At 38.5% G+C, this 27,619-nt stretch overlaps 2 protein-coding genes and 1 long non-coding RNA gene across 3 annotated transcripts in view; 2 read left to right on the top strand and 1 right to left on the bottom strand.

Moving 5' to 3' along the window:
- The window catches only part of LOC123873870 (UPF0047 protein YjbQ), a 10,909-nt gene extending 3,325 nt beyond the window's left edge, over positions 1-7,584 (top strand). Inside the window, exon 4 of the mRNA XM_045918969.1 lies at positions 381-7,584. Coding sequence (XP_045774925.1) covers positions 381-455 — 75 coding nt within the window. The 3' untranslated portion in view covers positions 456-7,584. The remainder of the gene's footprint in view (positions 1-380) is intronic.
- Positions 7,569-27,619, bottom strand: LOC123873845 (spindle pole body component 110). Its single transcript, XM_045918929.1, has 12 exons — positions 27,433-27,619; positions 18,776-18,840; positions 16,296-16,515; positions 15,731-15,970; positions 15,047-15,251; positions 12,852-13,019; positions 12,140-12,291; positions 10,935-11,080; positions 10,164-10,320; positions 9,250-9,309; positions 8,553-8,718; positions 7,569-8,173 (listed from the first exon to the last, which is right to left on the bottom strand). Exons 1-12 carry the CDS (start codon positions 27,448-27,450, stop codon positions 8,136-8,138), a joined length of 1,635 nt encoding a protein of 544 aa, XP_045774885.1. The 5' UTR covers positions 27,451-27,619; the 3' UTR covers positions 7,569-8,135.
- Positions 13,696-22,890, top strand: LOC123873881. The gene is made up of 3 exons (XR_006797787.1): positions 13,696-13,708; positions 17,140-17,141; positions 22,817-22,890. It is a non-coding gene; the product is annotated as an uncharacterized LOC123873881 (long non-coding RNA).

The raw sequence follows: 27,619 nt of genomic DNA, 5'->3' as shown, positions 1-27,619 counted from the left end.
TCCCAATATACAACATGAAGGGGGCTGGAACATAATATATATGGCTAATTGAGCCAGTAGATATATTGGAAAAAGTCATCTTTCTACCATAGGCATGTTCCGCACTTGTACAGCAGTAGTTTAGCTATGAACCAATAAATCGTTGTTATAAACCGATAGACATCCACTGCTGGAAATAAATTTATTGTAAGGATTTTCGCACTCTGCAGTCTTGCTTTGCCTAGATCAAACTAGTTAATTGATGACATCCGTCTGTACAAGCAGTACAAGCTCACTAGCACTTGAGACCCTGTCAAACTATGTGTCCTGCCCATTGCCACTTCAGCTTTGCAACCCGTTGAGCTTTTAAGATAATTTTGCTTATCTCTTGTGTTGGCCAGGTGGTGGTGACTCTGTCGGGGTGTCCGCGAGACTCCCCGCTATCGCCGGTATCAGCCGCGTCGTGTTCCAGTTAGGAGAGGGGGGGGGTCGCGACCCCCCGCACGCAGTCCCACTCGCGACCCTCCTCCAAGAGCACGCGGAGGTAAACCCACCCCACTCACACACCAAAAAACAAGCAACAAACCCTAGGCGATAGTTCTTACTCTTATCTTCGAACGACAATATGTACATAAGATTAATGTTTTTGTAATCTACAACCACTCAACCCATAGGAGACACTTCCAAAGTCCGACATATTATTTACTCTTTATAAGGTTTCAGGCAAGAATTAATTACCTATAGTATTTTACACTAGATGAATTTATTTGTCAGAGTATAGAATCTTATTGTACACGATTGTCAAAGTTGGTTAATTTACAAATTTTTAAAGTAGGTCTTTTTTCCAAGCTTTTTGTATCGACTATTGATAACCTGTTGCTATATTTAGGCATGTTCTTTAGTGGATATAATGCTGTATTCTCTGAAATCATGAATATAGGAAATGATTCAAAATAAACAACTACATCAACTCATTAGTTGGTGATAATACTCAAAGGATTCATTTAGGTCTAATTTGGCAAATTAATTATTATTTAAAAAAAAATAGCTCATTTAGCCTTGAAAATAAAATTTGGAATAGTAACCAGTCCATATTATATGGGCTGGTTACTATTCTTCTTTCTGATACGTAATAAATTTCAGTTACCATCATTACTATTATTCTGGTATCGATTGTTTATATCAACAGTTGCTATTGTACTAATGGTTTTTGATTCATGACAGATGTAAGGGTTCTGTTTTTCTTTTTATAGTGTAGAATCCTAAAAATTAAGTTCAACGACGGCGTCTCTTATGGGTTGAATGCTAGATGTTTGTAACTCTGCATGGCAGTTTGAGCAGAACCTTCAAGACCACCTCGCATGCCGATTTTGTGCAAGCCAAATTGAACGAACCACCATTTGAGGTTCATTGATTAAAATTATTGATCGTAATTTCATCAATACTACCCTTAGAATGAGTTTCTACATCTCGAACATGTTGATAGTTTCTGGTGTTACACTATAATGTCAATAGATGATATTATTGTATGGCTCAAATTCGTCCATACAACTACAGCTAGCATCCCGGAAACTATACTAAATTAAACTAGGTTATTAGATTAATGTACGACTTTTAAACAAGGGAGTTTTAGGTTTATTTTACATCAATGTTAACTGTTTCAATACTCAAAACTATCAATGTTGTCGAGATATGAAAACTGTTACTAAGGGTACTGTTTATATGAGTGCTCAGTACTACATAGTTGGTGTTTGCATACAAGCGAATGGTCAAATCTTTAGAATCATAGTTTAGCAGAAGCGTCACAAAAATTGAAGAGTAAACGGTCCCTGCGTTGGCTGTTGCGGCGGTTGTTTCGTTCCTACACCACCACAGTTGGCACAACAGTTTCAACTTTCGTAGGCCGAGCTAATCAGTTGGTGTTAGGAAAAAGCTCTGAGCTTGAACCTGCGCAGTGGGTGATTTATTGATCTATTTAGTGGTACGCAGTTAGGCACAACTGTGTGGATATCTGTCCTGCCACGCAATCGGTTTATCAGGCAAACTTTTCGTTTTTACAAGCAGTACCTATGTGCGACACATTCCCCTCCACTGTCGCCCAGAGCTCTTTTTAACCGACATCAAAAAAGGAGGAGGTTCTCAATTCATCGGTTTTTTTTAACCTGAAACCAACATCATAGACTGGTGGCCTGTTCAAATAGGAATTGATATTGGTTCCCGTTCCCCGACCATTTCCGTACCTGTAGCGAAGTGCCATGCAAAGATAATGCCCTGTTGATGTTATTAGTGTCCGACCGAATTTCTATCATTAATAGTAGTCAGATTTTTGGTTTTGGCTGAGTTTATTGTAAATGGGCTCGAGTTAAATATTTTTAAAACCAGTTTTCTTGGTGTAAATTACGAATTATCTGAATGTTTGTAAAGATCATATTGCGCGCTCAATTGAGCTTCATAGCTCAATTGAGTGCGAATTGGAACTGTAAACTTTCTGTTAAGTAGTGCGAGAAAATTTGAGGCTGGAGTCCTGTTACGATATGGACCGCGAAAAATATGCATTAAAAAATAATGTACCAAAAGCTGTTCAAAGTGTGCAGAGGGGTGTTTTGGGCGGCAAGTACCATACCTCGCATACGATACGTAGCATACCTCGCAGATCTCACGTTATTGTGCACGTGTAGATAACTAAACAAAATACGATGTTTTGGAAAACTCCTTCAGCCAAATATTTTTTAGCCGCGGTTCCTGCGAAAGAAAAAAATGAACATCGGTCGGACACTAGATGTAATTGTTCGGTCAAAGTAAACTGAACCAGTTTAATTTGTACATATAAGGTTATGTGCAACAATTTTAAAACGTATACATAAAATAATGAATTGTTGTTTTGTTACGACAAGTTGTCGATATGTAAATAGATCACGCGTGGTCGTGGACATGCTTGTAGTCTCGGTTATCGAAGGGTCGATGTGACATCTATTTTAACCATTTCTAATCGTAATTATGTTAAGGGATACGAGAGTTCAGTCGTATTTATTTCTACTGCACGACTATTTTCACTTTCACACGTTCTTTTGTCAACGCTCACCAGTAGGCTTAGTGTAAGATTTTACCATCTCGTTGATAGAATTCGAGCGTCGAAACACTTCATCGATAAAGTTAAACTAGCTCGTTTTAAAGCTTCCATAGAACATACATCTTCAGCCGCGGAAATGTTGCGAAATTAAAATTGGTGGTGCTGAATTTTTGACTTGTAGGATTTAAAGTTCTTTAGGCTCATTTTAGTTTGAAGTTATTGCGATTCGACGCTCGCATTTTATCAACGAGGGTGAGATGTAAAATCTCCTACTGACCACACTGAAGTCACTATATTTTCACCACGGTACGTTAGACGTTTTTATGAGGTCGACACTTATTTAACGACACCAAAACTTTGTACGTAACCGCACTGGTTAAAAATCAGTTGGATGAAGTTTGACGATCCGGACTTAGGATGTATAGTTAAGTACTGTGTACGTCTACGATACCTCCCTTCTTTCTCCGTGTTAGGTTAGAAATTGATTAACGGTTAGTATGTGAAAATATGTCCATAGCTTTAAATGTGTCGCGCCCGTTGTATCAACGGGTCCCTGACGGGTGACAGTGAGCTAACCAAATGTAACACTAGTTAGAGTAGTATATCATTAACAGTTAAGGTCATTTAAGTGCCTCGGACTCATGGGGTGGTATGTATCATTTGCGAATCGTCTCGGACGGCTGGCTTCTACCGACATTATACTGACATTACACAGCATCACACTCACTCGCCTCTCATAGCGTCTGCTTCTCTCGATCGCGTGCGCTCCGTAGCCTTAGTTAAGGTTTTACATTTCAACAACTTTGATTGAATTCGAGCGTCAAAGCACTTTAATATTAAAATGTACCTTAACTGCCTTGTTTTAAAGCTCAAGTTCGTCCATACATCTATAGCCAGCGCTTTCAAGCGGAAACTTTGCGAAATTAAAATCGGTGGTAGGTAGTTAGGTACTGAATTTTTGACTTTAAATCAAGAACCTTTAGGTCTATTTTACTCAGACGCTATTGTGTTTTGACTTTCGAATTGTATCTACCTTGGTGAGATGTAAAATCTCATACTAACCATATTAGCGTTTGACGCAACGTCGCGTCGCTTGTTTTCCCATCGTACACGCACTGGTTTTCGGGTATACATCTTTGGAAACGATCTTTGAATTCATAATGTGTATGTAAAGCGTATATATGTATAGATGTATGTCTTCCTATGTAAGTACACCAGGATTAGTGTTATATTGGCATATGGTATCTGGAATATGTGAACGGCTTAGGTATACCAGCATCGCCTGATCCGGCCACGACTAAGTAACTTAGCATACGAATATAACGATAGTGGACTTCATTGGACCTGTCGACATTCTAGTAAATAATAGCCAGTAAAATAGAATAAATGGAATAATTGGTAGCGAATGTCTTTTTATATGGACTGAATGGTAGCGAGAATTAAATTTAGAGAGTACTCCATTGTATGACTCGGTTCATATAATTTTAAATAACATTCCATTAAAGTACAGATTTGTAAGACACATTCCAAGTGTGAAACGACACTGGTCTCCTTATCACAGTGCTTCAAAGTGTTCTATTAGCATTTTTACACAGTAACGTGTCATCGAAATTGCCTATACTGCACAATTAGACTCAAATCTAGTTAGGAGTTAAAATTATAAAAAATAGACTACAGAAGTTAAGGTCACTTTAGAGGTGCTGGCTGTGGGACAGTTGTTTATCGAGTGCAGTGGGAGTCTCGGAACACGCCAATATTGGGTGCTTTGCAGGACATTTACAATATTTAAATGGCGCTGGCGCCTAGAGCCTGCATGGCGGGATGTATTTCGAAATTTATCTGTATTGTAAGATTGGACGACTTGATATCAAAAGGCTAAACCGTAATCAAAATGCAATCGGCCTGAAGTGCAACGGGACCGTACTGAAAAGCTTTACATTAACTCAAACAATGTCCGATGCGACTTCAGCGGTTGCAGCGTAAAGGCTCGTATGAGTGCTCAGGGAACATACGCACAAGCACCGCGGCCAGCGCCGCACTCACGTTTTGATACCGCAATGTACAGCGTAGATGTCACGGACATGCGAACTTTTGTCTCATGGACAATATAGACTTACTCTACTTAGAGCTTATCGACTGTTTATAAAGCGGACTCGTTTGGCGCTATTCAATCATAAAATGGGACGTTCGGGCATCGCTTTTTCGAGTGTCTTCAAGCAGACACACAGAGTGCGGCTCTCAAAGCAAATCTAGTGGAATTTATACACCTCTAAACCTCCAGGAACTGATTTCTGCTTCAATAATCACGCAAGTGGATGTTTCATTGCGTGGTTAGTAAGAGTAGGTATAGTCCGTACCAAATGACTTCTCACGCGCCATTTTAACTCTATATCAAAAGTACGGTTCGCCTTTAAAATAAGGACTAAAATCGTACTTTTGACATGACATTTGAGTCATAAAGTTGAAATGGCGCGTTAGTAATTTTTCACGCATTATACGATAATTTTATGTCAAAATGTATCAGTAGTATACGAAAAGACACGCGCGCGAACTTTTTATCGGTCAGTTATAGTTTGAAAGAAATATAATATGACGCGACGCAGTGAAATTACGTGAGGTATCGCCGCGATATTCGGTTTAGATCTGTCTCTAGCTTTACGATTCAATAGCGCACAGTGTGTCCTGTCTATTATCCCTCACTACACAATTTCTTTTTCTTCGCATTCAATGAACAAATAGTTAGGGCACTTCATGACAGTTTTTGATTACATTTTGCTACTTTTTGCACTTTCTTTTACAATCGCTTTAATAATAATATTATGTACATTATATGCTTTCTCTTGGATAGTATTTGGGTGTCGGTTTTAGGGAGGAGTTTAATAAGTGCTTTTTACAATATTGATCGGTAATTTGTAAATATTTTTTGCTATTATATAGTGTACATGTATATTTATTCGTGTACATAAATAAAAGTTCATAATAATTATGTAAAAAATGTTCAAGTGCTATTTGTGTATGAGTGTTAGGTATGCCACTGCCATTGGAGATTTGCCTCTTTATAATGTTACGTGAATAAACAAATTAAGCTTGAAACATATTTATAACTTGCCACTCGCTGAGCCGACCGCCGTGGACTCCACGGAACGTTGTTGTAGTATTTTCTACGACCACCAAAACACATTACTATATAGATACGAGACATTACGTCGCATCATCGGGTGGCATGTTAAAAGTATGTTCCCGGCCATATAGTCTTCGATTAATTATGATTTGACTATCCTGAGTTTATACTTCATATTATCTTAATAATGAATTCTGTAAATGTAGCAAGACGACTGGTTTCGTCGATATTTCCCTTATTTTGGTCAAAATAATGTTTCCACCATTCCGGGGCAATAAGTTTCCCCTTTTTATGTGTGAACCCATTCCAGGCTGTTTAATTACAACGAAAACGTTAGTTTTACCTTAGGTTTTATTGGTCATTGCTTCTAGAAATTGTCCAAATAATAAGATTTCAATCTGTGTACAGAACCTAATCATTTTAGTAAGGTTTAAAAAAAAGTGAGTCTTAGATCACAACGCCGCGCTGTTACTTTTTGCAGAGCTACCAAGTGTTAGTGGATATTGGGTGACTTTCGATTACAGATAGCTCCTTATAGAAGGTATAAAAAGTTACTCAGTGTTGTTTTGTTGCAAAACATTGCTCCACAAAAAGTTACAGCGGTGTGGATGCACCATTCGGTGATGTAAATCCTATTGTATCCTTCCGTTCATTGAAACTGAATTTTATGGTCATTTATTTTTGATTTTAATGTAAAAAGTATTGATAAACGACAATATCATTTATGGCCATGTGAGTAAGATTTAGTTTTGAGGGACGCAATTTAGAATTTAATTTAGCTTAGTGACTCAAACAAATTACTTACCTACCAATAAATAAGAAAACAAAACACAAATAGCCAAAATAACATTAAGTAAGAGTAGAAACATACTTGGGAGACACGACGTGTGTTCAGTTTTTTTCTATGAGAACCACGCTGAGTGAAAACGACGCATCTGGTGACTGGTCGCGTTTCAAAAGTATGCATCTGCCTGATTAACGCATTTATTTGTTCTCTGTTTGGGTGTTTTCAATATTATGAATAAACATATTGATTAATTAATAAAAAAGTAAATTCACTATAAGGGCACGAGTTTTTAATCTTAATAATTATTTATCAGCATAAGGTAATTAATTTGTTAATTATACTGCACATAGAAAAGTGAGGTTGTAATCAGGATTTATAAAAATTTAACCAATATATAAAAAGATGGCAGACAAATAATTTGTGTGTATATTATTTAAGATCGATATTTATGGTATGAATACGATTGTACAGATCACAAAACTCAAGTCTCTGGGCCATACACACAGTTGGTTTTATGAGCTCACATGTGACTGAGGAAAGTCACAATAATTTAATTGTATAAACTTGTACAATATAAATATTATAGATCCACAATTATGAAAAAGATTAAATATTTGCAAAAGTTAATTTATTGCATTTTTATTTCACTTTCATCACGTCTGTCAAGTTAATCTAAACTATACAGGATGGCGTCGACAAAGTACAAAGTATTAGGCTGAGATTTGACTTTCCTCAGACTTAAGAACTGTTCAAACGAGACAGCGTTATACTGCTGGCATAAATCTGTCTCGTTTTAACTGAAACTTAAGTCTATCCAAAGTCAAAGTGCGGTCTATAGATTTCAAACCTTAGACTCTGTGCAGTCGAGTCAACTATATTGTCCGAGGAGGACAAAAGACCGTCGTCTTTTACTACGAGCTTTCTGCGTACTATTAAGTCCACCGTGTGTGTTGCGCGATGCAGATCTGTAAAAGATCAATTTGTCCTCCGCGGACGATAATTAATCGTCTGCGTAGACCCTTAAAACGTTGAAACATTTAAAAATAATGATCAGTTGAGATGAACGCATTTACATTAATTAATGCCTCAATATCGTCGCCACCCTGTATATTTGCTTACAATTAAGTATTGTCTACATTATTTGGTACATTACAACTACAGCACTGTTTGCTCCACACTTAATTGGTAGCCGCGACGTGGGGCCCAGGACCGCTATCTGTAAATGGGAAGAAATTAAATTATTTTCTTAATAACAATTTCACTATACAGGACTGGTTATTGTTTAAAATATTTTTTGCGTTACTAACAGTGCAGTGCGCGCAAAACCGATCTGAACACAAGGCGTACAACTGCGTATTTTACAGAAATCTCAGCTGGGCTTGTGTATTAAATGAAATCTAGGCTTTGATCTACAGAGCGTAGATACTTTGCTCAGACTCACCTCAGACTTAAGTTTCAGTTAAAAGGAGTCTGATTTGATTACTGTACAGCGGCGCTGTATACAATCTTTTGGCACAGTTTTCTAACATCTAACTTGTGTCGCGAGGTCAAATTCGGAACGAACCACAGGATTTTCCTATTAATGTTCAACTAACCTTCTAATTTGGCTTGAACGTCATGGAAACTCGTCTTGGCCTTCTCCAGAGCTTCGCCGAGGCCGGTTTTGATCTGCCCGAACTCCTGCGTGACGAGCGACAGTCGGCCGAGCAAGTAGTTCAAATTGTCGTCCACCTCCAACATGCGTGCCGTTATGCTGCCCACCTGGGAATACACGGGGAATTAACTACATAGCGATAATGAGGAGCTGGCAAATAAAACGGTGTTAGGGTGCATCGAGACGGGTCTGCCCGCGAAATTCAAATTTAATTTGGTTTTTCGCAATTTGTAAACTAATACAACAAAGTAGGCTTATGGCATTCTAATTCCCACAATGGAGGGCGTCCCCGCCTCATACTTCGATTGGCATCTCAACCTGTCGCGTACTACTCCTACTTACATTTCTTTAAAAATCAAATGAGGTATCTAGCTATCTAGTAAGAAATATTGAAAAAATGTAGGTACCGACTACCTACCTACATACGATTTTCTGAAAACCCATTCTATCTTCTTTAAAATTCTCTATGAATCTAGTTTGATCCTTTTTTCTTCAGTTATTATTCTTTAGAGTACAATACACCCATTTGTAATTTTCGCCTCGCTAACCCATTACTAGAATTTCTCTTCATAAATAAGTAACTCTTATGAGCTTGAACTTAAAGACCTTTTTACCTAATACATAGAGTTTTAACTTACGTTCTTTTTCATGCTGTCTAATGTGGTGGTGCTTCCATTAACGTATCGCGCCGTTTGCTCCTGCAGATACAATCAGCCGTTAGTTAATTGTGATATGTAAAGTGGTACAATGGAAATGGGAATGTATGACGTAGTTTTTTAAAATAGCAAATAACCGTCTCTTTTTCCTTAATTGAAATGAATGAAATACCTTTTTCCTAAAAGGACAATTCACAGGTATTTGAAGTAAATTCGTTACAATCACGAACTGTATGAACTTTTTATGGAGCCTGTCGTCAAAACCATTAAACTGGCAAGAATGTGATGGGCAGGACATGTGCAACACATGGACGACACACAAGCCGCGAAAAAGTTGTTGGACAGCAAACCAGAGGGCCGAAGACCTAGAGGTCGGTGAGTTGTTGGAGTGGAGAAGGACCTAAGGGTTCTGGGGCTCAGAGCTTGAAGGAATCTGCATTAGACCGGCCCCGATGGCGGAGTTCGCTTAATCACCCAGGGCTGTAGTGCGTTGATATTATAGAAGCAGGCGTTATTTTGCGGAAGTCCATGATATACAAGGAACGAAAAGCTTAATTCGCTATAATACGTCAAACAAAACAAATCTGTATGGTCCAACATGCAGCATGCGACATGCACAGCGTATGGATTGCTTGGTGGCTGGCTTTTCCTGCATTTTTATCAGTGGGAGGGTGGGCGGTGCATGTCGCATTCTGCATGTTGCACCATACAGATTTGTGTGGTGTGACAGATTATGGCGAATTAAGCTTTTTGTTCCTTGTATACCTATCGTTGATGATGATGCTTCGCTACAGTCAGACCTGCTGGCAAATGATGATGCAGCCTAAGGTAGGTAGAAAGGGTTTCTTATTAAGTAAGGGTTGAGGGTTAAGGATTTTTTAGGGTTTCCCACTCACAGTGAGGCCGTCTAGCGCGGTGCGGCTGGCGGTGAGCTGCTGGTACACGATGCCGATCTGACGCCACACCTGCGACATCTCCGACTCGATCTTGGCAGTTAAATTGCTCAGCGCGTATGTCTGGTTGGTCACTATTTGCGACTCGAGGGCGTTTAACCTGGGGACACGAGGATTACCCATCAATTAAATTTTAAATGGTTTAGGGGCCTAATAAAAATAATGGTTATTAATAATGGTTTAGGGGGTTTAGGTGAAGCCGTCTAGACAACAATCGTGCGAAGTGCGGAAGGAGCGACCCGAACTGGCCTACATTCTTGCCTATACTTAGTCCACGAAAGGTTGAATCGGCAATTGGGGAGGGAACGCCCCGCACAGCCCCCGCGCTAACCCGATGCGGGTGGCACGGGTGTGTGTCCACACCTTTTACCCTGATTGCCATCTCAACCTGTCACGTATAATGGTTATGGCCCTATGTTGAAGGATTGTTCTGGTTGTCATTTATCACGAGATAACAGCCGATCGCTTACCTTAATCAATAATTAATCAAAATACAAGTAGTATACGCAAATCTGAATCACACTAATAGCGTTTTTTGTGATCTGCACTATATTTAAGTTTCAAGATACAACCGTTGGCCCAGCTGGCGCTACCGTGCTCTTCACCACTCGGTGGGTTTCCTTATCGCTACGGTCGGACACACAGACACCGCTCCCGTACAGTACTACGCCCGAATACCTATATGTAGGTAAGAAAGTAAATAAATGTCCGTACCTATCATGAATAGTCTTGTTGAGTTGGCTGCTCTGGATCATGATGAGCGTTATCTGCTGCACGCCGTACTCGAGGCGCTTCTTGGTCGCGAGCACGCTGTCCGCTGTTTGCTGCATCACGTGCTCGTTTTTGGAGAAAGCTTGCACCTGCAGAAGTTAATAATAATTCATGCCATTTTTTTTTCTGTTTCTGTTATTTTTCTATGTTTCTGTTATTTTTTCTGTGTTTCTGTTATTTTTTCTGTTGTTTCTGTTATTTTTTCTGTGTTTCTGTTATTTTTTCTGTTGTTTCTGTTATTTTTTCTGTGTTTCTGTTATTTTTTCTGTTGTTTTTGTTATTTTATTATTTGTTGTTTAAAAATAGGATAAAATGGGAAAAATAAATAAATGAGAGAAAAAAATTAATTCATGCCATAAGTTAACCATTTTATTTTTGGGACTTCGTCTGTGTTGGTGTTAGCTGGCGGGCGTGCTCTGCCTTTTTGGTGTGTTTTTTTTGTCCAAACTGACTGGAAAGCGCTCTAAGGGGGTGCATATGTCGGTGAGCACCGGCACAGACGGGGTCCATACTTGTATAGTTTAATTGTTACAAATTACTACAAACTTGACATTGGCTAATCTTTGTCAAGCCAGACGAGAGAGAAAAAAAAACCATTTTATTTTAGTTATTAAAACAATAGGTAGGTACTAGCTGATGCCTGCGACTTCGTTCCCGTGGATATAGGTTCTCAAGAATCCCGTGGGAACTCTTTAATTTTTCGGGATAAAAAATGCAGTAAATTTAATAATTATGTGAACAGTTAAATAAAAGCCTGTTAAAGTATATAAAAGTGTTTTTTTTTTCTATTAGATATATTAGATGGAATGTCTATAAAGACATAAGAAGATGGACCTACCTAATAAGTATCGCGTGTTAAAACTTTAAAAGCAGGATTTATGATCGAACAACTTCGCCGATTCTGTTTCTTGAATTACCTAAGTACTAACCAGGATTTCATAATAATAAGGAAAACCGTCAATATACTAATTATATCATACCTAGTTTAATAAATATGTAAATACGATGGTAAATATGGAATATAACACTAATAATTTATATGATAGTATACTGATTTTCGAGGTATATTTCCTCTTATGACCTACCGTTACAAAAATACCTAGTCCTAATAACCAGGAAGAAGAAAATAATATGATGGCTGTACCCACCTCACTTCTCAGACTCTCATAGCTGGTTTGTATGTCGTTGTAAGCCCGCTCGCTCATCGTGTTGCCTTGCGTCAGGCTTTGCTGGATGTCCTCATTGGTTGCCACCAGTCTATCGCCCATCTCGCGCAACTTCAGGTTTATTTTGGTGACGGCTAAAAGTGAGGAGAGATAGTTACACATCTTGAGAAGGCAACACTAATTCCACTCATGAAAGTGCATCTGCTGTACCTACCTAACTACTTTGTTACGGACGGACGGACAGACAAACAGACAGACAACAAAGTGATCCTATAAGGATTCCGTTTTTCCTTTTGACGTACGGAACCCTAAAAATCGAAAAATAAAGTCCAGTTTTGACCAAGCTAACCTTGTACCTTCGGGCTTTTTAACGGGCCAAGAAAGTGATAATCTAGTAGAAATTGTGGAGAGAATGATGAATGAGAAACAGACGGATCAAATTTCAAAATGTTGAACCAGTTCAAAAATCTTCAAGTAGTTTCTAATGGTAAGAACATTTAGCTAGATACCTACGCGTAAATATCCAAAAAAATGCGCCCAGTCGCCCACCAGCAAAATGGATCGATGATAATAATTATAAAGGCTGGACAAGGAAGGGTGACGATCAGCTTACAATCGTGTATAGCGACGCTTTTTCGGTAAGGCATATTCAGCAGACGATGTATGTCTGCAGTCTGAATTGATGATGACTTACCCCTGTCCTGGTTTCCAGTGAGGTTGGCTTGCAGCTCGCGCAGCCCTTCCAGCGTATAGTTGGAGCCCCGCTGCAGGTCCGCGAGCCGCGGCAGGTCCTTCCACATGCTCTCCGCGTCTGACAACAGCTTCTGGATCTTGTTTATACTCTTCTCTTGACGCTCCATTACTATTCGACAAAGTATTAAAGTTAATAAGTACCAAAATTATAATTTCTTTTATTCCTGTGCAGTTGTGTCTTGTGCTGGTGTATAGCAGCAAACAACATTATTTATGGGCTGAACAGTATATCGCCATTAGCCTAGGCAGTCCTCAAAATGCCGAAAGCGCTTAGTCAAAAGCCAAGCCTTGGGATTCCGCCTAAGTTTTTTTTCCTACCATAAAACACTCTTATAATAGCAGCTTAGCCATAATAATTTTTTTGGTGCATCTTAGAAAAACCTACTTATCTGAATATTCATTCCAAAACTGGAACTCAATTTTATCAATTCAGCAATTTTGCAAGTTCACGTACCTAACATCTTTTTAAAAACAAAAATTAGGTACCTACCTATCATTATAAATCATTGTAGCCACCTAAATATTTTGTATACCTATAAATATTTATGTGTTCAGGATTCAATAATTTTCGTATGCTACGAGTATTTTGGAACAAAGCTAAAGATAAACCTACAAATCGTTTCAAAGCATATATAAAATAAATATATAGTAGTAAATAAATAAAGCATATATGTAGTAAATAAATAAAGCATAATATCTCAAAGCGTTTACCTATAGTTAGATTTGTAGGAAATCAAATCCAAAAATGTTTATAAATAGAAGTAAAACTGATACTTAGAAGTGCAATACACCCATTTCGTATTCCATTTAGTATTTTTAGATCGATTTGGCAGCCATTGCAACCATTATTGGCGGAACATCAATCAGTATAGCTAATAAATAATGATAATGATCGATTCTGAAATTACTGGATTGAAAAGCTTTTACGCGAACCTATTTAAGTATGACCATTAGACTCTTCTACGCATTTATATTACAGTATTACTTATATATGTATATCTAGCTCTATGTAGAGCCTCGATAGCTCAACGGTTGAGGAGCGGACTGAATTCCGAAAGGTCGGCGGTTCAAACCCCACCCGTTGCACTATTGTCGTACCCACTCCTGGCACAAGCTTTACGCTTAATTTGACGGGAAAAGGGAGTCATGATTAGCATGGCTAATATTCTTTTGAAAAAAAATCTAGGAGTTTTTGAACTAGTCACCGACCACAGGATAACTTCGATACTTTACATTTTAACTTTTTCCAGATAATATGGTCTTTCGAGCCGGATTCGCAAATTGATGAGGTATCTAGTAGGAAAGTAGCTATATATTTAATTTAAATGAAAAATTACGAGGTTGTTAAAAACGGGACCTCCGCCTAGTGAAAATAGTTGGCTATAAACTTATATGGCACAATATATTCACTTAAATGGTCGCGTAAAGTTTAAACCGATATCGTGACTTATCACTTTAAAGCTGATTAGATATACCTAGTCATAATTTACGCGACTGAGAACTGTACTGGACCCGTTAACTTGCAAGCTTTGCTCGCTCTTATACTTACGTAGATTCAGATTATAGAAAATTGCTAAGTATACTGAAATAAGTTTCGTGATGAAATATTTTTGTTTCAGCAATGAACTAAAATGTGCCTTCTAGCAACGGTTCTAGCAAACAAGAAGCGTACCTACCTATTTTAAGATTTACTTACAAAAGCCCAAGAGATGCCTAACTCCCCCAATATAAGATAGAAGATCTTCGAAGGAGGTTTTAAAAGGTCCGGTATAAGATGCGGTTGTTACTTGTTGATGTCAATTTTTTAGAACTGAAATTAAATTGTTGTGTCGATGGAGATTCTGTGGGAAACTTTTATTTGTTTTTAGGGTTCCGTACCTCAAAAGGAAAAATGGAACCCTTATAGGATCACTTTGTTAGGTCTGTCTGTCTGCCTGTCTGTCCGTCTGTCGTGTCTGTCAAGAAAACCTATAGAGTTCTTCCTGATATGCAGGTAGGTAGGTCTTATAGCACAAGTCGTTCGGGTATGTACTCGTTGGTGCTACGACCGTAAAGCCGGTTCGTCCGCAAAACGTGAAGGCGTCGTCTCACTGTACCTACCTATGTGTCGCTGTCCTACACTGTGCTTCTACCTACCTTCAGTCATCTTGCTGTGCCACGCCTCATCAGCCAGCGCAACTTCGCTAAGTGGCACGAAATCAGTCTGCACTTTAGTGCCGTTTCCGTTCAACTCGTTGAGCTTCATGTCATACTTGTTCAGGAGCTTCTCCGCTTCTGAGATGTGCCTCTCGAACGGATTCATCTCTATAGCTACGTCCAGGCACATGTTTCTTAGAGCATCCTGAAAAATAGATGCGATATTGGAGCAAAATTATAGTAGTAGGTAGGTACAACACAAAGTGAAGAATACAGACATCATTAAAAGAAACAAAAGGAAGAGAGTAATATGCGAAAGGCCTTTTGGCTCAGTAGCGATATCTGCCAGGCAACTTTAGATTATGTAGGTATGTAGTAGGAAAGATTGAGGAAATTGAATAGCGAGTAGATAGTATAATATTTAACTATTATAAACACACTACGTATTTATAAGTATTTATATAACAATTATAAACACACTACGCGAAAAGTTGGTTTTCTACTTCTCCGTGTTCAATCCGGTGAATATATTTGAGATAGGAAGTATTCATGGCATATCTGATGTATTGAGTTTAGAGTTCAAAATAATTTCTAAAGAATTTTGTCTCGCTCTACTAGTAATTTATCTTGCAGATGACAAAAGGGAGATAAAAATTTCAATTTCCAAATCAGTGTGGACTTTACCTTGCTTAAGCTATTCTTCAAAGCTTCAACTTCTTTTTTAATGGAATCCAATTTAGCGTCAGTGGCATCAAGTCGACTGCTTAATGGATCTCCGATAGGATTCAGGCTGTTATCCAACTCTGCGGGTGGGGCAGGCTTGAGATTCGTTGTTACGATGGCTGTTAATGTCTGTAGAGACTTCTTTATCTCATCTAGTGCTTCGTTCGTCTTCTTCTGAGTTTCTTTTTCTCTTTCTTCCTTCTGTCACAGATTGGAAAGATTAATTAATAGGTACCTACTCGTTATTTATCTCTAGTACCTACCTATTATTAAGTTTCACAATTAATCATTAATTTAATTTATATTAGAAGTCAATAGAAAACAAGTGAGTCTTGTTTGAAAAGGATTGCATCACGTTCATAGATTAGCCCCTTGAAGTTTAATTTTTTTTTCAATAGGGTTAAGATGAGCTCAAGGAGCAATAATGAATATTTATTGATTAGTAGGTACTTTCACACACATCCCTACTGAAATTGCAGGCTTAAAGTAGAGTAGGCTTTCTTGATCGTGTTTTCTTGAATGTTACCTGTAAGAATATATTCTCCACATTGTATAACCTATCGTCTAGCCTCGATATCGTGCCCTTCATGGACTCTAAGTTCCTGTGCTTCTTCTCCAAGCCTAGGATCATCTTCTTCAGTTGTTCTCCGAGGGCCTTCTCTCGGTACTCATGCCGTTCCAGCTTGTCTTCTGATATTCGGAACATGTGGACTAGGGACATCATTGCGTCGCGGATGTCTTCGTGACTGAAATAAAACTGCTATGAAAATGTTTTGCCTAAGTATAGATTTCATCGAAGCAGTGTTGTAATTTATAGCGCTATTTTGGCCGTAGTTTTTACAATTTTGACGAAATTATTACATAAGTGCACCTTAACATTAGAGACTACTTATATATTTGACGATTTTCCTTGAGATATGAAAACTTTCTCATGAAACTAAGTACATAATATAAGTAAATAGGTACGGTCGGCTTCAGCATTTGAGTAGCAATTCCGCGAAACTATTGCATCAAAAAGCTATCGCACTTATGACCTTTTCCTATAAATATGCCACACACACCTTACGCATGTGCGAATATTATGATCATTAGGGTGCTAAACGACTTACGGCCTTTGACTGTACAATCAACATTTTGTAAATTCAACGAGTTTCGTTTCCGAAGTTCGAAACCAAGTGCTTTATAGGCGCCTCCGATTTGAGGACGTTCGTAAAGATACTTCAATATTTAACTCGGGCCAAGTACCTAGGTATTATAATAAAGTGTTCACATGTGAATCTCTAATGTTTATCTAAACGGTTCGCGCTCATTCAACATTATGAATGGTTGAATTGAAATTATAATGGCACAGGAGATTGTGACCGCTGTAGTGGTTGTATTGTACTCATGTTTGCAAGCTACATGAGTACGGAATGCGATTAAATAATCCATACTGCAGGTGCAGTATGCATCTCCTATGCAGGTTACAATTTTAAGGATATACATATAATCTTAAGTTTATAGGTACTCAGGCTTAAAAATTTTAATTCAGTTAAACTTATTCGTTACACGCAATTCAACTATTTTTATCAGGTACTTAGGTACATATATGTGTTCAAAGACAAGTACCTAGGTACCTAGGTGTTGTATGAATAAAGAAATCTAGTTTAGACCATATCAAAACGATAGCCAAGCGTGGATTGGTAGACTTCACACACATTTCTCTTGATTTGAGAACTCTCAGGCATGCAGGTTTCCTCACGATAATTTTCCTTCACCGTAAGTGATACCTACCTAATAGCTCCGAAAAGTTAGATGCGTGCCCGGGATCGATCTCCGAGCCCACGAATACGAGGCAGAAGTTTTAACCACTAGTCTATCACTACTTTATGTAGCGGTGATGTAAAGTAAGGCCTAATTATATCCATAATCACAAGTATTCGATTCCGATCTAAAAATCGATTTTTGAACTTAATATCTACTACCTACTCTGATTGATTGGCTCATGCATGCCAGTCTGATCGTACAGTGTTGTATATTGTGCTCGCCGTCTCTTGGCCTATAACGTTTGTAGTTTGTACAATACATCCTGTAACAAGTACCTAATCGATTCATAACATTCCGAACTAAAAATGGATTCTTGATTTTCCTTGAACTGAATATAGACTCGCCCCTGATTGATTGGCTGGTGCATATCGTGTTGGTAGAGTGTTGTATTTGATGCATATTATGTAGTTTTGATCGTGCAGTTGTATTGTGCTCGCCATCTCTTTATTTATAACGTTTATACAATATGTAGTGTAACAAGTATGTTCCCAATCGATTCATAACATTCCTTACAAAAATTGATTTTGAATTTTCCTTGAATTGAATATACCTTCGCCCCCGATTGATTGGCTCATGCATGCTAGCTTGTTCGTGCAGTGTCGTATTGTGCTCGCCATCTCTTGGCCTATTTACATTTGTACAATACGTCGTGCTAATTCAATAAGATAATGATGTAATATCTCGAGTGCCCATCGCGGTTACACAACGGCCCTTAGTTTTAAAGTTTAAACTATTCGACTAGCTTTAGGACAGAGAAAGGCGTTTTTACATAACATTTAACTACAGCGACATCATAGAGAAAAGTGACGATGCAAGATTGAAAATTTAAATTTTGATATATTATACTGCACTACTAATTTTTACGTACCACTCCTAGAGCCTCAATAGCTCAACGGTTGAGGAGCGGATTGAATTCCGAAAGGACGGCGGTTCAAACCCCATCCGTTGCACTATTGTCGTACCCACTCCTAGCACAAGCTTTACGCTTTATTGGAGGGGAAAGGGGAGTAATAGTCATGATAAGCATGGCTAATATTCTTAAAAAAAAAAAAATCTTATACAAATACGTAAATTGACGCAACGTTTATACGTAATTATCACAATTACGTAATTACTAATTACGCATTAAACTAAAGCTACGAGGGTTCCAGACGCGCCCTGAGAAGAAGCCCACAACAAACTCAGCCGATAGGTACTTACGTGACATTTCTTGCTTGTGTGTTTGTTGACGCCAGCAGTACGGCCGCGACCACCCACCATAGTCTCTGTGGACAAAATATGACTATTGAATACTGATGACAAACAGCCACATAGACTTCAAAGTTCAAACTAAGTAGGTATAAATCATACTCGTAGTAAGTAAGTAGGTACAACACATTTAAATCTCCCTCGTGAAATGTTCTGACTGATGTGATGTGAAACCTATAGGCGGTAGGCCGCATTGAATTGCTGTGAGAGGTGACAATTTTTTAGGGTTTCGTACCTCAAAAGGAAAAACGGAACCCTTACAGGATCACATTATTGTCTGTCTGTCTGTCCGTCCGTCCGTCCGTCGTGTCTGTCAAGAAAACCTATACTATACATAGGGTACTTCCCGTTGACCTAGAATCATGAAATTTGGCAGGTAGGTAGGTCTCATAGCACAAGTAAAGGAATAAATCTGAAACACCCTCGGTGCGCGAGTCCCAACTCGCACTTTGCCGGTTTTTTTAACCGGGGCTTACTGATAGGGAAAGAATGAATATTGTGTGTAAGTATATTACAATTGAATTTCCTACACAAATATAGGATCCTAGCTTTATTATTTAGTAGGTACCTACCTACGTGCTTAATTGTAAGTAGTATACACGCTTCCATAACGGCCCTTTTTTCATTCATTAGCATATTAAATTACGACGATTGTTGGCCAACGCCATAAATATTAGCATGTCAACTTTAATTTGTTACCCATATTTAAACTATAAGTTGTCATTTAACCCCATTAACCTTATAGTTAACCTACATACCGCGAATCGCCTCTCACTTATTAAAGTTATTAACATGGGGAATGCAATATTTTGGTTCCTTATCGAACTCTACATGTTAGAGCAAGATAACATAACCTATATAATAGTCACCTATAGTGATTAATGATATGCATGACATACATTATTATGTAAATAGTAAAGTATCTACATATTTAGGTAGGCGTCCATCAGCCATAATGTTAATCAACATCATCATCATTAACCCATCGACGCGACGGCTCACTACTGAGCCGGCACGGCACGGCGCAGTACCTAATGAAAACGGTTTGGCCACTAAGGCCAACTACTCAGGGAGGCAATGGTACTGCGGTTAAACTCTACCCTGAAATACGTTTCTGATTGGGGTGATGCCAATTTGGTAGAGTTTAACGCTACCAAGACGCAGGCGTGTCTACTCACAGCTAAACGGAGTCCTTTTACCTTGACTCCCACTTTCCGGAATATATCTATTAATATCACCGATCATATTGATCTCCTAGGTCTCGACGTGTCTGCTAACATCAACTTCGGAAGATCCATCGAAGCCAAAGCCAAGACCGCCGCAAAAAAACTAGGCATTCTCAACAAGGTCAAGCAGTACTTCACGCCGCGCCAACTGATAACTTTGTATCAAGCACAAGTCAGGTCGTGCATGGAGTACTGCAGTCACCTCTATGATGGCTCCGCTAAATATCAACTAGCAGCTCTGGATGCCGTTGATCGTCGAGCTAGGAGACTTGTAGGCGAAGACTCTCCTTTGTTGGCGAAACTTCATAGTCTTGATCACCGCCGTAAGGTCGCTGGCTTATCGGTGTTTTATAGGATATATTTCGGAGAGTGTGCACAGGAACTTTTCGATCTTGTCCCCCCTTCACCATTTTACCACCGAACCGCAAGACGTCGGGCGAGTTTCCATCCTTATGTCGTCGACATTCCATCTACACGCACGAAACGTTTTGCGTCTTCATTCCTCATACGCATGGCTAAGGTTTGGAATACTCTTCCCCGATCTGTGTTTCCTACCAATTACAATCCGAGTATCTTTAAAACAAGAGTGAATAGGCACCTTCTAGGTAAACGCGTCACATCTTAGACCACATCATCACTTTCCATCAGGTGTGATTGTGGTCAAGCGCTTGCCTATAGTGAATAAAAAAAAAAAAAAAAAAAAAACTACCACGCTGGCCAAGTGCGGATTGATGGACCTCACAGTCCAGAGACCTTTGAGAACATTTTTTTTTAAAGAATATTAGCCATGCTAATCATGACTAATACTCCCCATTCCCCTCCAATTAAGCGTAAAGCTTGTGCCAGGAGGACAATAGTGCAACGGATAGGGTTTGAACCGCCGACCTTTCGGAATTCAGTCCGCTCTTCAACCGTTGAGCTAACGAGGCTCTAATATTAAATTACGCGAACTCTTAGGCATGCAGGTTCCCTCATGTTAATCCAGTGGTAAGTACCTATTTAATTGCATAAAACGCACATATTATATCTAACTCTGAAAAGTTAGAGGTGCGTGGCGCGCGCTCGGGTTTGAATCCAGGATCCTCCGAATATCCGATATCTTAACCACTAGTCGCTGGGCTATCATCTATACTAATAAATAAAATTGGAGTGTCTGTCTGTAATTTCGAAATAACTACCACATATTAAGGTCATATGATTATTTGAACGATACCATAACTGAATCACACGTTTTTAAAATTTTTGTCTGTCTGGCTGTCTGTCTGTCTGTCTGTCTGTCTATCTGTTTGAAAAGGCTAATCTTCGGAACGGCTGAACCGATTTTAACGGGATTTTCACATACAAGTAGAGGATTGACCAGGGTGTAACATAGGCTACTTTTTTAACCGACTTTCAAGAAGGGAGTTGTGTTTTTCTACCTATGTACACCAAAATCTCCAAGATTTCTGAACCGATTTGCGTCATTTCTTTTTTAATCGATAGAGGAACTTTGCGACATTGTTTCATAAAAAATTTGGATTCCAACTCCTCAATCCTGATGCTGCAGGGGATCTGACCAATCCACGCGGGCGAAGCTGCGGGCATCAGCTAGTAATAAATATAGCTAGCTCCATAATAGCGTAATACAAAGTTGGAACGTTGTTTTACTATAAGAAAATGCCCGGAAGATGTGAAACAAGCTGTCTCACGATCTATGATCTATAATCTACATTATATATGCAGGCACAAATTGATTTACCTGCAATTCTTTTATGTAAAAGGGCATTCGGTTTAGAGTTGCGTGGTAAAATAATGAACCCTTACAGTTTCATCTAGTCCGGGTCCTTTTGTCTTTGTGTAACATCAATTTTTAGAATGAACTAAGTACTTATAAAAGTATTTTTTCCAACATGTTTTTTTAATAAAATAAATTTACATCTAAATTAAAACTAAAAAGAGAATTTTATTATTTTCTAAATTAGCTCAATCAGGAAATCTTTTCAATTTTTAGGGTTCCGTACTTGAAGGGTATGCGATTTAGTATACCGAGTATTCTTCAATAAATCAATCAATAAAATCTATAATGGTACCAACGGGACCCTATAAAAGACTCCGCTGTCCGTCCGTCTGTATGACAGTCGGCTGTAGGTACCTATCTCGTGAACCGTAATAGGTAGAGAGTTGATGCGTACTGCGTATTTCTATTGCCGCTATAACAACAAATAGGTACCTAGGTACTTACTAAAAGTTTCAAAATGGCCGCCACGAATGAAAAAATTAATAAGTGTTGCTTCTTGTACAATGGTACGAAACCCTTCGTGTGCGGGTCCGACTCACACTTAACCGATTTTTAGTAATAAATCGATCTTGAATGGATATCTACACTACACTAGGAACCTGTTAACACATAGATCTCCTTTTACCATAATGAACGTAGGCCGCTATAATTTGTCTCTCCTAGCGATTTTCTAGGCTCCCGTTAGCTTAGAAAACTAGATAATGAGAATTACGTAAGTACTACTTAGTTACAGGTCCGTATACCTATTATCTAGGTAATTTTTATTCTAATAAACACAAGCCAGCTCTTAGTTCGCTGGGGTGGCCAACATTAATTTTGGTTTGAGGGGACCAATCATGTACAGAAGGTACTTACTTACCTACCCTAAAAAACCGGCCAAGTGCGAGTCAGACTTGTGCACCGAGGGTTCCGTACTCGGGTAATTTTTCGACATTTTGCACGATAAATCAAAAACTATTATTTATAAAAATAAATAAATATCTGATTTAGAATAAACCCTTCAGGTTAAAAGTGTTGAATTCCTAAAATGTTGAATTCTCATAATGTTGGATTCGCAAAATGTTCATATGATACCCCACTTAGTATAGTTATCTTACTTCGAAAATTGAATCGTAACTTTTTGCACTATAAGACCCCCACCTACCTGCCAAAATTCATGATTGTAGGTCATCGGGAAGTACCCTATAGGTTTTCTTGACAGACACTACGGACGGATGGATGGACGCGGGACGGACAGACAGACAGACAACAAAGTGATCCTATAAGGGTTCCGTTTTTACTTTTAAGATACGGAACCCTAAAAAATTAAAATCTGTATAGTTTTCTAAAAGAGAACCTGCGAGGTTGCATATCCCACGGTATCTATTGTAGACGTAGGCAGTCACCACTGCATTAACTTACTTGGAATAAGTTTCCAAAGGTCTATAAAAATCGACTTAGCATTTTAGAGAGGAAATGCATCAGCATTAGGTACCGAGGTGTAGGTATAGGCACTATAGGTACCTACTACCTCTCTATTAGAATTTTGCAAGTATGACAGGTACTTCAATTTATAAATATATTCAACTAATTTATATTAAACTAGCTGATGCCCGCGACTTCGTTCGCATGGATGTAGGTTTTTTAAATCCTGTGGGAACTCTTGTTTTCCGGGATAAAAAGTTGCCTATGTGTTAATCCAAGGTATAAATTTCAGCCAAATCCGTTCAGTAGGGTTTGCATGAAAGAGTAACAAACATACATACACACACACACACACACACACACAGCATACAATTTTTCGCCTTTATAATATTAGGGTGACAATCGTACTGACATTTTGATACCTTCTAACGGTTTCTATAAAAGGTAATGAGCCGCCCTATTTTGAAGCATGCTCATGGGTGTCGCTCGTTTTACCTAAAGGTGAGTAAGCAGTAAACGCATCGCCCAAGTATAAGTGTAATGCACGCACATGCGTGTTACACATATAATATTACAAGGGTATGAATCTGTCTTCACATTTAAAATTAGTACAAATATTATGTATGAGCCTATCTATGGCTTCTAGTAAATATCATAGGATGTGCAACAATGAAGTCCTTGTGAACAATGACGTAATATAATATGGATGCACTTTGCATATACAAATAATAGTTAATTTAATTACTGTTTGGACACGCAGATGATGCTTTTCCCTTTACTTACGTCTTTCGCAACAATGTGTGGCTCGGCCGGCGCACACGCACAGGACTTTTTTTTGTTGACAGGAGAAAACCATTTAAGATACCCGATCTCTTTGGGGAGGGATCGGGTTATGTGGGGTTTCTTCTCACTAAAACCCCCTTTGGTAGCCGTCCTTAGCGCATATTAAAAAGCTCGCGTACTAAAGAACGTACGCCGGTGTCTCTTGTACGATGCCCATTGGGCTCATTCTGGAAGATGTACTCCCCAGGCGTCCTTGCATGTACTCGTAGGCACGATAGCTTTTCCCACAACAAGCTGCCATCTTCCCAGCGTCGCCGGCTAGAGTAGGTACCACTTAGGCAAATCGCGACCCTGAGGTCACAGCGATGGATTAGGACCTTGATCAGCGCCATCTGGTGTCTTCACTAGAGCCTATACCTACGCACTTGGAGATCTAGGATGCTATTATCTAATAGTGCATAGACCAATAGGCATTAGTTCAACGTGCACGCTTTATAGAGCAAATAAATTCTCGACAGTGTATCCACGTACTTAGGTACCGTCTATCAATTGGAATTTGTCTGAACGTCGAGCCTTTAGAGTTTATTACTTAGGCACTTCGTACTCACACCTAGCACTAAATGAATCGGTAGGTACCTAGGCACGACAATGACGTTATGTACTTATACACTACGCAATGTGTTGACAACGGGAAAGGAGTTTTAGGCTACTGGTACAGCTGAGCGCAGACCTTGGCCGAGATCCAGGTTAACGCCGTGCACAAAGCTTTTGAGCTTTCAAACAAAGGCACAGGAATGTTAGGATTAGCTGCGTTGTACCGGAATTAATAAATTATACTGAACGTATGTGTTTAGTTTATAAATATAAGGACTAAAATTGGAAATAACTGGAATGATTCCAATTCTTCCGCTATTAAGCACGTTCCAGATGGCAGTAGGTACTTATAAATTTTGAATAAAACGGCCGTAATATACCTACGGATTTAGGTATACACCCAGCTTATTCCCACGAAGCTACGGTAGAATTAGCTCTTTATACCCTGCATCCGATCCGAATCCACGAAAATTCAGATCTCTGAAAACTAACGGACCGAATCCGGATGTCGATTTTACACTGTTTCGACGGATGTCGCGTATTTTGCGGTTACGGTTTGATCTTTGGGTTGCAGCTTCGGGTGCTGTGCGTAAAGACGTAGGTTATATTATTATCATTGTAAATTGAACATTTGACAGGAGTAACCGCCGAGTAGGTATCTTGCTGGTTCTTCTCAGTAGGAATGGCATTTCAAACCAGTGCAGATTCTTTTGACGATTTAAAAGCACAATAAAAGTTTATTTGAATAAAAAATCTCTCTATTTCTATTTCAGAGCCTCGAGTGTTGTAATTTTTACTTTTGAGTACGGATCACTAAAAATGAAACCTAACTCATCAATTACCCGCGGGTCCACTACTGAGTACGAGTCTTCTTTCAGAAGGGCTAGGCTTTAGTCTCCCACGCTGGCCCAGTGCGGATTGACAGCCTTCACACACTTTTTCCTTTGAGAACATTATGAAGAACTCTCAGGCATGCAGGTTTCATCACGATGTTTTCCTTCGCTGTTAAAGTAAGCGATATTTAGGTAATTGCTTAGAACACATATAAATCCGAAAAGATACGTATCTTTTCGGATATGCGTGTCCGGGATCGAACCCGCGACCTCCCGATTAGAAGGCCGACGTATGTACCACTAGGCTATCATCGCTTATAGAAATCTAAGTAGGTAAGTACCTATAATTACTTATGCTAAAGGCGCTCAGGTGATAACTCAATTTCTTGTCACGAAGACGCGTGAAAAGCATGCGTCAACTTCCAGCCTGGGGCAATAAACTTTCTTGGGCGATCATTAGCATAAAATAAAATTTTTAAGCGCTTTTGAGAAATTCAATCACCTACCTACCTTGACTACTGGTCTTACGACGAATAAAGTTAAATTTTACTGGTGTCAATATTAATAATCTAAAGGTCGATAGATTAAGGGCTCGTAAAGTGTGCATTAGGTAAGTATCCTATGCAGAGATCGTTATTCTAAACAGATAATATTAACAGTCGTTTACTAGAGTTTATCTGAGCAGGGTTAGTGACATCAGAGCCAAACAAAATATAAGTAGTTAGCTATGTAGGCAGGCCTCGTAGGCTAGAAGCAAGCCCGAAAAATCTATGAAATGTTCTAGGTAGGTAGGTACCTGGTCCACAACGTGAAACTAGGACGTTTTATATCGAGTAATGTAATAGGTAATTTGAACGACAGATTTACCTAGGTAGGTACCTATTTATCTATACTTACTTATTTTGAGGAAAAACAATGAATTACATAATTTGTAAAAAAAAATCGCCACCTCTCCCATAATTGGGTACATCTATCTATTAGCTATTATATTAATACATACTGTGCAATTAGATAGTATATCATGTCAGTTAGGTACTTTATAGAATTTTTTAATCTACGTAACTCTACGGAAAACTCTACCTACCTATGCCCTTGCGTAATTGTGATTTTTCTGATTCGGACTTTTTATTTTGCCTTTAAAACACTTTGTCATGTTATACGCTTCAAAAGGTCCATTAAATCCAGTGTCCATTAAAAAGTAGGTACCTACTTAATAATCAAGTCATAACAAACTTGTTTTAAGATCCTTTGTTTATAAGTTATTCTTATTAGTAATTCATTCAACACGATAAACAATTTAATCGAGACGTGCGTCTACATTAGGTATTTAAATACGGACTTGTCACACACCCTACTGTTTACACATGGTTTACACCAAGTTATGTCCTGCGTTGTATTATACCTACGTAAATACCTATAAAATCATGTTTCTCTGTTTATTATTCAGCTAATAACAAAGAAAGCTCAATTTAGTTCGAAATGTAAAACTGCATTATTTAACCGTATTATTTAATTTAACTATTAAATGAGGTACTTACTTATCTATATTTTTTCAAATTTTAAATCTATATTTTGTTGGCTATTTTATAATTTTATTATGAAAGATATTTGGATTCATTTCATGAGTGAATTTCATGGAAAGAAGCTTAATTTGGGTTCAAACGTAAAGCGTGTTCTTTTAACGGTATTAAAATTTAAAATATGGATTTATTTTTTTGATCAATAACAAGATATTTTATAATTCTGGCATTTTATAAAAAGCTTCAATATTTCAATATTGCATTATATAGTAAAAATCAATAGATATACAAACATACAGGGTTTGTAGTGTGTCCCATTTAAACTAAACTAAATTAAAATCGGTTCATTATTTTAGGAGCTACGATGCCACAGACAGATACACAGATACACACGTCAAACTTATAACACCCCTCTTTTTGGGTCGGGGATTAAAAATAAAAACCTCAAAGGAAAAATAGTAAAAGAGCTCACCGCACTAAATACTGCCATGTCCTTTAAGTTCTAATTTTATGTAGGAAGCACTTCCTTTTTGTTTTTATTCGTGCGACGTCCTCGTACGAGTTTGGAACGTGTTCTAAATTTGAACTGATGGGCTGCGCTCGCGCGCGCAGTCTCTCGCGAACTGATCGGTGAACTTTTGTCGATTACTCGGTAGCTG

Source organism: Maniola jurtina, chromosome 17, assembly GCF_905333055.1.
Source record: "Maniola jurtina chromosome 17, ilManJurt1.1, whole genome shotgun sequence".
Taxonomy (NCBI): domain Eukaryota; kingdom Metazoa; phylum Arthropoda; class Insecta; order Lepidoptera; family Nymphalidae; genus Maniola; species Maniola jurtina.
This window is presented reverse-complemented; position numbering and strand designations above follow the sequence as displayed.